Raw genomic sequence first — 12,379 nt, forward strand, 5'->3', positions numbered from 1 at the left:
CTGCCCCTGAAATCACTTGTTTAAAAAAAATCTTTAAGGCAATTATTTTATAAGTGCAGATGTAGCTGGAATGTTCCAAAGAATTGCCTCCAACTTTGGTCCCTCTATCTCAGTGGCTTTTTGTTGTTGTTGTTGTTTGTTTGTTTATTGATTTTAGGGAGAAAGAGGAAGGGAAGGAGAAGGGAGAGCACTTTGTTGCTCCCCTTATTTATGCTTTCATTGGTTGATTCTTCTATGTGCCCTTACTGGAAATTGAACCCACAGTCTTGGTGTATTGGGATGATGCTCTTACCACCTGAGCTACCCAGCCAGGGCCTGACTCAGTGGTTTTCAATCAGGTAAGATTTTGTCCCCCGGGGGACATTTGGCACTATTTAGAAAAAATTCTGGCTGTCACAGCGGGGGAAGGGGTGTTCCTACTGGTGCCTAGCAGGTAGGAACCAGGGATGCTGGGAAACACCCTACAGTGCACAGGACAGCCTCCATCACAAAGAATCGGCCAGCCCAAAATGTCAGCCATGCTGAGGTTGAAGAGCCCTGCTCTAGCTATTGAGGATTTATCTTGAGAAATAAGGTCACTTATTTAGAAAACTCAGACTGAAAAGGAAGAAAATATTCCCTTAGTTGAAAAAGATATCCATGTTAAAGGATATTTTAAGACAAATTACTCATAGGACAAAGTTTCTGTTGAGTATATAACCTTCAACTTCTACCCAAATAAATATAGATGTGTAATTATAATATATGTACCAGTTTGTGTTCATTTCCACTCAAAAATGTCACTTTTATAGTCTTTATATCATTTTAATAGAGAATATTTCATTGTTTCAACATAATGAAATTCAACCATTTCCTCTTTTTCCTCTTTTTTTATTTTTTAAGCAACTTGGGCAAAAGCAATTATTCCAGTGTGAAATTTGGCTTTGGAGAGCTGGCCATAGGGTACTCTCAACTTATTTTACAGCAAAAACTATGTTCCAAGAAATAAGTACTTTCAAAGCATTACACGAAAATGTTATGATGAAAACATTTTTGTCCAAAAAAAACCCCATTTACTACTTGGGAGAAACATTCACTGTTTACTCATTTTTTAAATTAAAAAAGCAACAACTTACGTTTCTCTTCAGAGTGTACGAGAGCCACACTATAGCCTAACTTGATAAAAGATTCTCGGTGTGAAACCCTGGCCCCTTCGGAGTGGGGTTACTCATGGAGCTTCTGGGTCGCGGGAGCACAGCTAGGCTGGGCTGTCCAAGTCCACACAGCACTGCAAGGAAGGAGAGAACAAAATCCTGCCTAACAAATCAGGACATGGAAGAGGCAAATGCTAAAGCTCATGCTGATGAAAGTAATTATAACCACTTACGTGATGAGTCAGAATGTATTTTAACAGATCTGAAAACTGTCGGAACTCAGCTGAATAGATCGAGTCTAGTACTGCCTAAAATTCTCAATGAATCCCAGTGTCAGCTGAGGTCTTCCTACATCTCAAAGTCTAGATAGAACTGCCTGCAACCCCTGTTCCACACCCTGTGAGATTTTAATGCACTCCCTAAGAATATTTTGCGACATTCTGGACAGCTCATGGCTTTAAGTTCTTATCTCTCTAAATTCATTCAGTTGATAGATGGTCTTACCGTTCCCCACCTGCCCTCTTTGACCTCTTCCTGCACCTGCTCAGACCAAACTCATCGCCTAACCCTACACAGACACCCCCAAACACACCATCCCCACTTAGAGTGCATGGCACCCCTTGGTGAAGGTAGGGGAGAGGTTATACCAAGGAATACAGACAACTTCGAAGCATGCAGTAAACATAGCCGTTAACTAAAGGGCTTCTGACCATTGCACCATGGGGATTTTTTCCTTGGGCCAATTCTTTTTGTATAGGATCCTAGCGTCCCCCACTCAGTAGACCCCTCTTTCTGCACCCTCTCTTATCTGCACCCTTCCGCCCAGACGGGCCTAAGTTGTCCTTACTGAGTTACTCGGGGCAGGTCAGATCTGAGTCCCTACACCCAACATCAATTCAAAGTCTTCCTTTGCATCTCAAAAACAAGCCAACCAGAAAGTCTTTAACTTAACTGGACCTACATTTCCAAAAGCAGTTCTTATTAATAACAATTTTTATTTCTTTTATACATCTATATAAACTTTGTTATCGCCTTCAAAAAGCCAGTTCTGAAATATCAGCTTGTTTATGTGTTTATAGTTGACCCTTGAATAACACCGGTTTGAACTGCACGTGTCCACTTGTACATGGATTATTTTCAATAAGTACTGCAAATGTAATTTCTCTTCCTTATGGTTTTATTAATTATGTTTTCTCTAGCTTACTGTATTCTAAGAATAGTGTATGAATACATAGCATACAAAATCTGTGTTAATTGACTGTCTATGTTATTGGCAAGACTTCCAGTCAATAGTAGGGTATTAGTAGTTAGATCTGGGGAGAGTTAAGTTATACAAAGATTTTTGACTGAATGTGTCTTGGGGGGGCTGGTGCCCCTAACACCCACCTTGTTCTTCAAGGGCCACCTTGGCTGTGAGAGAGCAGCTGCTCATCTGGATGGACATGCTCAGGCCTAGAGTGCAGGGCAGGCTGGTCCAGTGCTCTGCCTTGACGTCCAATTTCCTGCTCTTTATCTCTAAATTGCTCAGCCTGCCTCTCAGTGGTTCCTTCCATCCGGGGCTCTCCTCTGCAGCCTCATCTTCCAGAGTTCACCTCTCATTTGGTCTCTCTTACACCTCGTCTGTGTTTGTCAGATGCACTTGGGCACGGAGACCAGAACTGTCAGCACTTACAGGTCCCCGAGTGATGGTTCCTAGGTGCCTTGTTCAGTGCGTATTGTTGCTCTGGCTAGTTCTTAGACTCCATAAAAACAGGGTGATCTACTCTCTTGAATGCCCCAGTACCTCCTGGAGGACAACCAATACTTCATTACATTGTTCACTGTTTCTCCAGACTCATTGGTTCCACAAATTCATCCTCTCTGCAAACATTCATTGCCTGCTGCGCACTAAGAGGTGGGACACAGCAGCGAACAAGAGAGTTCTTGGCTTCCCCGAGTTTATTTCTCGTCAGGATGAGGGGTGGCAGACTGCTTTAGTGCTGAATGCACGTTGGTGACACCAGACCACTTGCTCAAGTTGCATAACCAGAGTAAAGTCCTTTTAGGATTGACTGCTGTGCACAGAAACAATACAACTTGTTGACCTGGTGACGTTTTCTTCAGCCCCTCAGCACCCCACTAATTCTACCCACCAGCCACATCTGCTCTTCGCTCGCGCAGCGATTTGTGTGTGGGTGCCGTGAAACCTTCCTCCTCTGGCTTTCTATTCCATCTGCGATAAAAGACAGTGTATTTTCACTTTTAAAATTATAGCTCTGAAATGTGAATTTCTTCATCATGCTCCTTGACACAATCAGATCTGCTCCCACAGATGTGTGATGAGGAAGAAACGTTAGAGGACAGGAAGTATTTTACCATGTCGCCTGCTAAAAATAAACATAATGTTCGTCCATTTATTATGGGAATAAAATGCCACTCCACACCTTATGAATAAACCTTTCCGTTTTAACAGTCCTCGGTTATACTGTGCCCATCTTATGATGGGTTGCTGTGGCAAAGACAGCAAGAAAATAAGAAGTGAATGCAATTTCCATGAAGGTTATTTACTGAGAAAGCTGGGCAAAGGGATTCCCTTTTCTACAAGCATCTCAGTAAGTGGGGAAAAAAAAACACCCCACACCAAAAGATATTATCAGGAGCTGTTTATACTAAACATTACTTTTCTAGGTTATCCACTTAACTCACCCTCTGAGATGCAGAGTTCAACCCTACCAGCTCAGAGCAGAAAGAAAAAAGGCCATTTATCTAATTCAATTCCTTGGGAAAAAAAAAATACGTAGGCAACATTAAGAATCTTCAATTATCTAATTTAATAAAAGGGATGGTTTCTATTCTGTAGTCAGTAACATGTGATACTGATTATTTCTAATCCCTTAGAAGAGATCTGACATTCTGCTTTTGGTCCTGTATAGCATGAAATTGTCATGTATATTTTACCAAAAGAAGTAACAAGAATAATGGCCTCCACAGCCTGCGATCATTTTATACTAACACACTGCAACATGGCTTTGCCCTGGGGCAGAGAAGTGGGGATTTTCTCTACTTCAAAAGGATGAAAAATTATCATTGCTCTATCCAGAACCATTATAGACTTCAAAGCCTTTGGCATGAAATATTCAGAAAGTTTATTTTAGAATTCAATATTTTAAAAGCCTGCTTTAAAACTATTACAGTGATCAGTGGCTCCGTTACTTGGGCCAGTCTTTGCTTTAAAAAGCCCTGTGTCATGGTCATGGTCGATACCATTTATGGTTTCAACAGAATATAATTTGCATAAGGATGTAAAGCATTGTTTTAGAACGCTCCCCCAAAGAGCGATGGTGACCGCTGCTCACCAGTTATCCTTTCACACAGTCTTTTTAAATAAACATGACTTTTACTGGCAACGGCTGAATGTGTGGCTTATGCCCTAATTACCGGTATGTCTTTCTGACATGAGGGATCCTGCCCACGTGGGTGCCGTTTCTCTGCTCCCTGTGTGTGGGGGGGGCGGGGGGCAGTGCTCCTGTCTCTGGTTCTAGGGACACACAGGGCCAACCCAGCTGAGGCCGCCTGCACCCACAGCTGACCAGCCAGAGGTTCACATCTTCACCGCTCTTTATCGGAGTCAGAAAAGCTGGTCAGGAATTTGTGAGCATTGAACTGGGCTTACAAGGCCATGGGGGAAGCCAGTGAGAACTTCAGGAACTAGAGTTAGCCACGTGGAAACTGCAATACAGCTACTTCTCCCCTGAACAGCCTCTGTATGTACGGAGGCAATAAGCAGAGTGTAGAGCCCTGGTTTTGGGAGTTAATGATCCTGATTTGATTTCCAAGCCTGCCACTTACCAGCAAGGTGATCTTGGGAAGCTACTTCACCTCTTTAAGCTCAATGTTTCCTTCTGGAAAATGTACCTGCCCCAGCACTGGCACACGGATTCAGTGAGAGAAGGAATGTAAAGGCAGAGCGCAGTGGAGGATGTCAGCCCCGGCGCGCGTCGTTCTTATTCATCCCCAAAGTGTGCTGATTTCTTCATTGGCTTATTCTCCATTTCTGTTGGGTAATGCACATATATTTATTGATGTATCACAGGAAGAGTTTGCAGGATGACTAGAAAAAAACATCATTCCTGCTTTTTTTTTACATATCCTGTGCATTTAGCTTCATTTCTTTAAATGTGTTGAAAGGTATTATTTCCGTAGGTTTTAGTGAATACCTTTTTCTTTCCTTCCCACTTATCAATGTAAGGAAAAAATTGATGCCAATTTTTTCCCTTACCTTAGCCTTTAAGTAGATAAATAGATGCCTCTCACATAAACATGCAAAGAAATGTTCCAGTGTGCACTTGATGCATAAGTATGAAGAAAATAATCTGTAAATAACTTCTTGTTTCATTTTCCAGGGAAGTAGATCAAGACTCGGATGGCCATGTCAGCTTTAAAGACTTTGAATATGCCATGAATTGTGGACAAAGATGAAGCCTGACTATGCTTTTGGCAACTGCTGGGGAGTTGCCAAAACTGACTATGCTTTTGGCAACTGACTACGCTTTTGGCAACTTCTGGGGAGACCAATAGATTGTAATGTACTTAAATGTCAAAATTTCATTCTACCAATATGCAATGCTGCCTACTTGCGATTAAACTCTTCATCATGGTTTTCAGAGGCTAATAATTGCTCCCATCTCAGAATCCTTGAGGTCTTCATTAAGTTCATTCCATGTGGCTAGTGGCCCCTCCTCGCCACTCTCAACCCCCTACTCTGCAGGCTGGGGTGCTCCACTCCCCTACTCCTTGCCACCCTCCCTCCCCCGTTTCCCATCAGTTCCTAATTTCGGGAGAGGAGCCACTTTTTCCTGCTAATGAGCCAGTTTCTTTCATGCATTCAACTTGGTTGAACAAATAATAGCACCTGCCTGTACTGCATGCTCACTGTGTTCCAAGTAATGAGCAAGGCATTGGGAAAACAAAGCCTTAAGGCTTTTCTAGATAATGTACCCAGAGTCAAAGGCATCATGGAAAACGGGCCCCAGGGCACGGGCTCTGCCGGACTGAAACCAGATTGGACTGACTCGTACCAGACTGGGCTGACACGAGTCAGTCCGTCCTCTCCAGCTGCATACAGAGGAAGATCGGAGTGGAGTGAAAGTACTGGGGGAAGGACTTAGTTGTGAACTTTTATGAGGGCCTGGGCCAGTGACTACTCTACTGGAACAGAAACTGTTGACACTGGACATTCAGCATTTATTTTAAATAAATACAAGCCTCAAAACAAATATTTTATCTCTACATGTTCAGAATTGCTCACATTAACAACGTGAGGAAAATAACATAATTCAAACTACAAAACTATTAAATATTTCAAGATCGAGTAAAAATGTAAGTTTGTAAAATAGAACCATTAACATGCATCTTTCTAACACAAATTATGAGCAGATAAACTTAGTAGAAATAAGGTCTGAAACTGTCATGAATCAGGGGAGCCTAAACAAACGTAATAGCTAAATGTAATTTAGTATTCAGGATGGGATCCTAAAACAAAAAAGGACATTAGGTAAACAGTAATAAAGTATGGACTTTAGTTAATAATATTGTTTGTGGCTAATTAATTGTGACTAATATGTCATGCTCACATAAAAGGCTAATGATAGGGGAAATCGGGTGAAGAGTTTGTGGGAACTCAGCTATCTTCAAAATTTTTCTATCATCCTAAGACTACTCCTATCAATGATGCCAGAGTGGTATCACTGAGTATCATGTGTGTTTTAGTTCAAATTGATCTAGCTGATGAAAAGCCCTTTCTGACTTTGGGTAGAGTTTTGTTCAGCAAGTATTTTCATCCTAAATTGGAACATTGATCTTTATTTGGATTCATAAATGATACTGATTTTCAATTTCTAAAATATTGAAATTACAGTAATACACCAAGTGCCAGTGTTGCAGTAATTGCCAGGGCACCAGAGCCTCCAATTGCAGCCGCTATTTGGACTTCATTTATCCTGGGAAAAGACAAGAAAGGGAGGAGGGGTCACTTTCTCCAGCTGATGTGGGAGGTAAGAGGCTGCTTCCTTGGGCCACTCCTTTGACCTTGGATTAGTCCAGGCTCCTTTTGGTTTCGCAGAAACCTACTCAAACTAGCTTAGGCAGAAAGGAAATTTTCCGGAAAATAGTGGCCTAGTTTTTGGAGTCTGACGCTGGGAGGGCAGTGGCGCGGCTGGGTTTCCACGGTAACGAGAGCCAGCGCCTCCAGCCTCCGTTGGCCTCACTCACTGTCGGCCTCACACCATTGCAACAAGCAAGTGGCCTGCGGTCTGTCCAGCTTCAGGTTCAAAGGGGCTTTGGTGGCCCCTGGAACAGTCAGCTCAGGTTCACCAGGAGGGTACAGACATGGCCACTGGGTACTCGGTGGGGTGTCCTGAAGGCTGGCTGGTCACAGGGAGGCAGAGTTTGTAAGTGGGCAGCCGTTCCGTTTCCTCTCCTAGAAGAAAACACTATGGCCGGCAGCTGATCTGGGACGCAGAGCACCCCTAGGACTTGCTGCCCAGGAGGCTCAAGCTCTGGGAGCACAGGCCAGAAACAAAGAGGAGAGAGGAGGAGCTGTTCAAGCCACCTCCCCCTCCTTACCACTCCCCCAAGGCCAGTCCAGATCCTCACCCTGCAAGCTTTGGCCTCAGCATCTCACTTTAGGTCCCTGTCCCGGCCCGTGTAGGTCTGCCCTTAGATGGATGGCCCACAGGTTGGCATCCATGCAGGCTGATCAACTCATTCTCTTCCCTTGGAAGATGTTAAGAATGAGAGTAAGACAGAAACGCTCCTCTGAGTGGCTGAATGAGTGGGTATGACTCAGGAGCCAGTGGCAGACATTGGTTTCCACCACTTGGCTCGGAAATCCGAGATAGCATATTTGCAATAGAAGCAGAAAATGAAATAGATATCAGGGAAGAAAGAAAGAAGCCAGAGAAACCCTATGGTACTTGATTTCTAGTCAAAGCTTGTGTGCAAAGCCCAGTCATAATAATCCTTTGGGTCCTGTGAGGTAACCCTGTATACTTCCAATCAATCTTTCTGCTCAAGCCAGCTGGACTTGCTTTCTGTTACTTGAAACCAAGAGAACCCAAACTATTCAGAGCATAGAGCCAAGGACAGAGTCTTAGGCAACATCAATATTTACTGGGCAGGAAAGAAAAGAGTCTTCTAAAGAGACTAAGAAGTAATTGAAGATGGAAAAGGAAGCCATTACCACTTCTCTTTCCAGCCCCCAGCCTCCGCTTGACCTCTCCCTGTAACCAGCTCCAGTCTTGCCCTATGGCCACAGCTCTCAGGAGGTCCTCAGTGACCTACTAGAGGCCATCAGCCCTCTCAGACCTCGTCACCCTTGTCCCTTCTCCTGTGTCATTCTCTCTTAGCCTCTATAACATTAGACTTCTATGGTATTTCTATGCCCATTTTCTCGCACTCTCTTTTCCTGTTTTTTTTCCTGCAACCATCTGTAAGCGTTAATATTCTCCAAGGTCCTGTAATTAGCTGATCTCCTGGAGGGACACATTCTCTGACCACGGAAGATTTCATCCCAAGGCCTCAGCTATCACGTTTATGCATATGACTCCACAAATAAATCTTTATCATTAGTCTTGACCTCTGCTCAACCCCAACCCTGTTTTTTTGTTTGTTTTGTTTTTGATGCTGGAGCATCTCATGGTGCCAGAGATTGAGGAAGTGCCAAAAAAAAATTGCACACAGAAACCCCACATGGGTAAGACATATGGCAAAGAGACACAAGAAGCAATAGAAAGAGCTCCCAGTGGTGAAAGCTGAAACAATTTGAGCAACAAAATAAAGTAGTATTGGATTATAACCCAAAGTATAAAATAAATATCTATGCATCCATACTAATGCAAATACATAATTGAATAAATAAATAAATGGAAGAGTAGAGACAACTCTCCCTTGCAGAAGAATTCCAAATAATGCATGCAAGTTCTCTGCCCTCAAAGAGAAGAAGCACAGGCCCCATTCCTTCAGTGTGGGTGGCAGATAGTGCCTTCTTCCCAAGGGTCCTGCATAGAAGGGGGGACAGAATAACCAAAAATGCCTGACAGTCACTACCTTAGCCAGGCGATCAAGGTCAGTATCAACAGTGATAAATCACGTTGATACTGTGCACCCTTATGTAGGTGATGAAAATGACACTTTACCTCTGGTTTTCTCCCCAAAACCAACCATCGCAGTCTAATTAGAGGAAAACATCAGACAAATCTCAGCTCAGAGACATTGTACAAAATGCCTGACCAGGATTCCTCAAAACAGTCAAGGTCACCACAATCAAGAAAAGCCTGAGAAACTGTCACGGCCAAGAGGAGCCTAAGGACATGTGATGACTAATGTCACGTCATAGCCAGAATGGGATCCAGAACGGTAAAAAGACTTCAGTAAAAATTCAGGAAATCTGAATGAAGTATGGGCTTCAGATAATAATAATGTATCAATTATTATTTCATTAATTATGATAAGTGTACCATACTAATGTAAGATAATAATAGGGAAGATGGGTGTGAGGTATATAGGAACTCTGTATTTGCAATTTTTCTATAAATCTAAAACTGTTCTAAAATTAAGTTTATTGTTTTTTAATTTTATGTCTTTATGATAGAAAATATATACCTTACCACTACTTATATTTATAATAAAAGTTCATATGTTGATTTAAAAATATGTTAAAGAGGGTACATAGCTTTTCAGAATAAGGTTATGGGATACATTAGTTTTTGCAAAAATCTTTGAAGACCAATGCTTTATGGCACCTTTAATGCTTTAAAGACCAATGCTTTATAGGACTCTCTAAACTCTCAGCGATGACCCCCAGCGGCCAGGCCTTTGCCACAGGGAAGTATGTTCACAGTCTATTATATAATTTAGATTGGCCTCTGACAAAGAAGAGGCCTCGTATAATTTAAAGTATCTGCTTTTGAATTGCCTTTGGAGAACCCTCAAAAAAACAACAAAAAAAGTCCCCAGCTTTCCTATTACTGCTTTCGATAGGAAAGAAATCGCTTAGCTTTGGATCTATTGAAAAGAAAGCCCCTTATACTTCTTTTGAACTTCGTAATTTCACTCAGCACTGAGGAAACTGTAAGGTGCCATCTGCCCGCAGGTGTGGCTCCTATGCTCTTCCTGTGCTGGGTCTCACAAGGCCTGTTAGTATTGCTAAGGCGTGGAAACCATTGACAGAGGAAGGGGAAAAGAAAGTGTGAGATTTTATGTGTATTAATGTATTCCCATGTCAAGGTACACTGGAATATTATTCGGCCATAAAAAGGAGATCCTGCCACCTGCGACAACATGGCTGAACCCCGAGGGCATTATGCTAAGTCAGAAAGAGAAAGAAAAATCCCGTAGGATGTCACTCACACGTGAAATGTAAACAACTGGAATTCATAGGAACAGAAGAAGTGTGGCTCTGAGGGCTGGGGGAGAGAGGGAAGTGGGGAAACGTTGGTCCAACGGCGCCGATTCCCGGTTGAAAGATGGGTCAGTTCCGGGGCTCTAACGTGCAGCATGGTAACTACAGTTAACAATCCTGCATTATATGCTTGAAAGTTTCGAAGAGAGTAAATCTTAAATGTTCTCCCTGCACACACACACACACACACAGGGAATGATGAAACATGACGGAAGTGTGAACTAACCTTTTTGTGGTCATCATACCGAAACTTACAATGTCACACGTCGAGAGCCGGGGAAATGCCTGTCGGTGGTGGAGCACCTGTTCTCCCTGCGGCCCGGGCGGCTCGGCCCCAGCCCAGCGCTGCGTCCTGGCCACGCAAGGCCACTGCGGGGTTGTTCAGGGGCCGGTTTGGCTTCACAACGTTTATATTTATTCATTAAAGGTGTAATGGTGTTTCAGTCTGTTCGGGCTTCTAGAACAAAAATACAGTAGACTGGGTAGCTTATGAAGAACACTAAAGAACAGACGTTTATTTCTCACGGGAGATTGTGGTGCTGGCATTTCCGGTGTCTGGTGAAAAGCCTGTGTCCTCAGAGATGCCCATCTTCTCACACGCCGCAGGGTGCAAGAGCCCGTGGAAGAGGCACTAACGTCTCTCCCAAAGGCTCCTCCCTCCTGACCTCCTCACCTCCCACGGGCCCCACCTCCTAATCGCTCTGGGGGTTTGGATTTTAATTTATGAATTTTAAGGGGCAAAAGTTCAGACCAGAGCAAATGGTAACACGCTTAGTTCTTGCTTAAATTTTCATCTCATATCCAGATCATATTGTTTTATTTATGTCATGAATTTTATTAATCACTAAGGTGGCTTTTATAATTGTTACAGTTCCTTAAGTTTTAGTTGCATGTGTAAATAATGTATTATTTGTTGGTCTTTCTATGAGTTTATCAATTTTATTAATTGTTTTAAAACATTAACTTTTGGGCTTGTTGCTTATTCTTTATTTTTGGATTCATTATTTCTGCCCTTATTATTACCATTCCCTTTCTTCTTTATTATTATTATTTTTTAATGTGTAGCTACATGGGAGGCTAAGATCATTGATTTCCAGCCTCTATTCTAACACTTATATTTAAGGCTATAAATGTCCTCTAAGAACTGCTTTGGCTATAACTCACAAGTCTTATCTTCATTAGTATTATCTTCAAAATATTTTCTAATTTCTTGTGATTTCTTTTTTAATGCATGGGCTGTTCAGAAATGAATTGTTAAATTAAAAATTTATATTTGTGGTTTTCTAGTTTTCATTATTGAATTTTAGACAATTCTTTGTGATCAGAGGACTTATTTGAATGTTTTCAAACCCGTGAGTCAATCCTCTGAGTCCTTCTGTTCTCCAATGAAAAATACATCTTCCCATGTATTAGAAACATTTTTACATTTAATTAATTTTACATCTTAATTTAATTAGACTGTATAATCTGAAAATTCTTAATTCTCTTGAATGTTCCAACTACTTTTAAGCTTGGATTTCAACATAAAATCATAATTCTAAAACAACTTGTATTTTAAATTAGAATCACAGAGTGAATCTGTTCACTACTCTAAAACTGCTATCCAATTTAGTAACCATGAGCATGCATGGCTATTTAAATTTAATTTGTAACTAATCAAAATTAAATTAAAAATTCAGTTTCTCACTGCATAGCCATGTTCAGCAGCCATATTTTGTTTCCAGCAGCTACACGTGACGGGCGGCTACTGTAGTGAACAGTAACAATAGAACCTTTATCATTGCACAAAGTTCCGTGAGACAGCGCT

The 12,379-nt window shown here is 42.0% G+C and overlaps 1 protein-coding gene across 1 annotated transcript in view; it reads left to right on the plus strand.

Annotated features, from left to right (window-relative positions):
• Positions 1-6,676, plus strand: part of EFCAB11 (EF-hand calcium binding domain 11) — a 122,931-nt gene extending 116,255 nt beyond the window's left edge. Inside the window, exon 6 of the mRNA XM_054567161.1 lies at positions 5,516-6,676. Coding sequence (XP_054423136.1) covers positions 5,516-5,591 — 76 coding nt within the window. The 3' untranslated portion in view covers positions 5,592-6,676. The remainder of the gene's footprint in view (positions 1-5,515) is intronic.
• The last annotated feature ends 5,703 nt before the right edge of the window (positions 6,677-12,379 follow it).

The sequence above is a fragment of the Pteronotus mesoamericanus genome, unplaced genomic scaffold (genome assembly GCF_021234165.1).
Source record: "Pteronotus mesoamericanus isolate MK-2021 breed Mesoamerican mustached bat unplaced genomic scaffold, CSHL_Meso_final contig_182, whole genome shotgun sequence".
NCBI classification, from domain to species: Eukaryota; Metazoa; Chordata; class Mammalia; order Chiroptera; family Mormoopidae; genus Pteronotus; species Pteronotus mesoamericanus.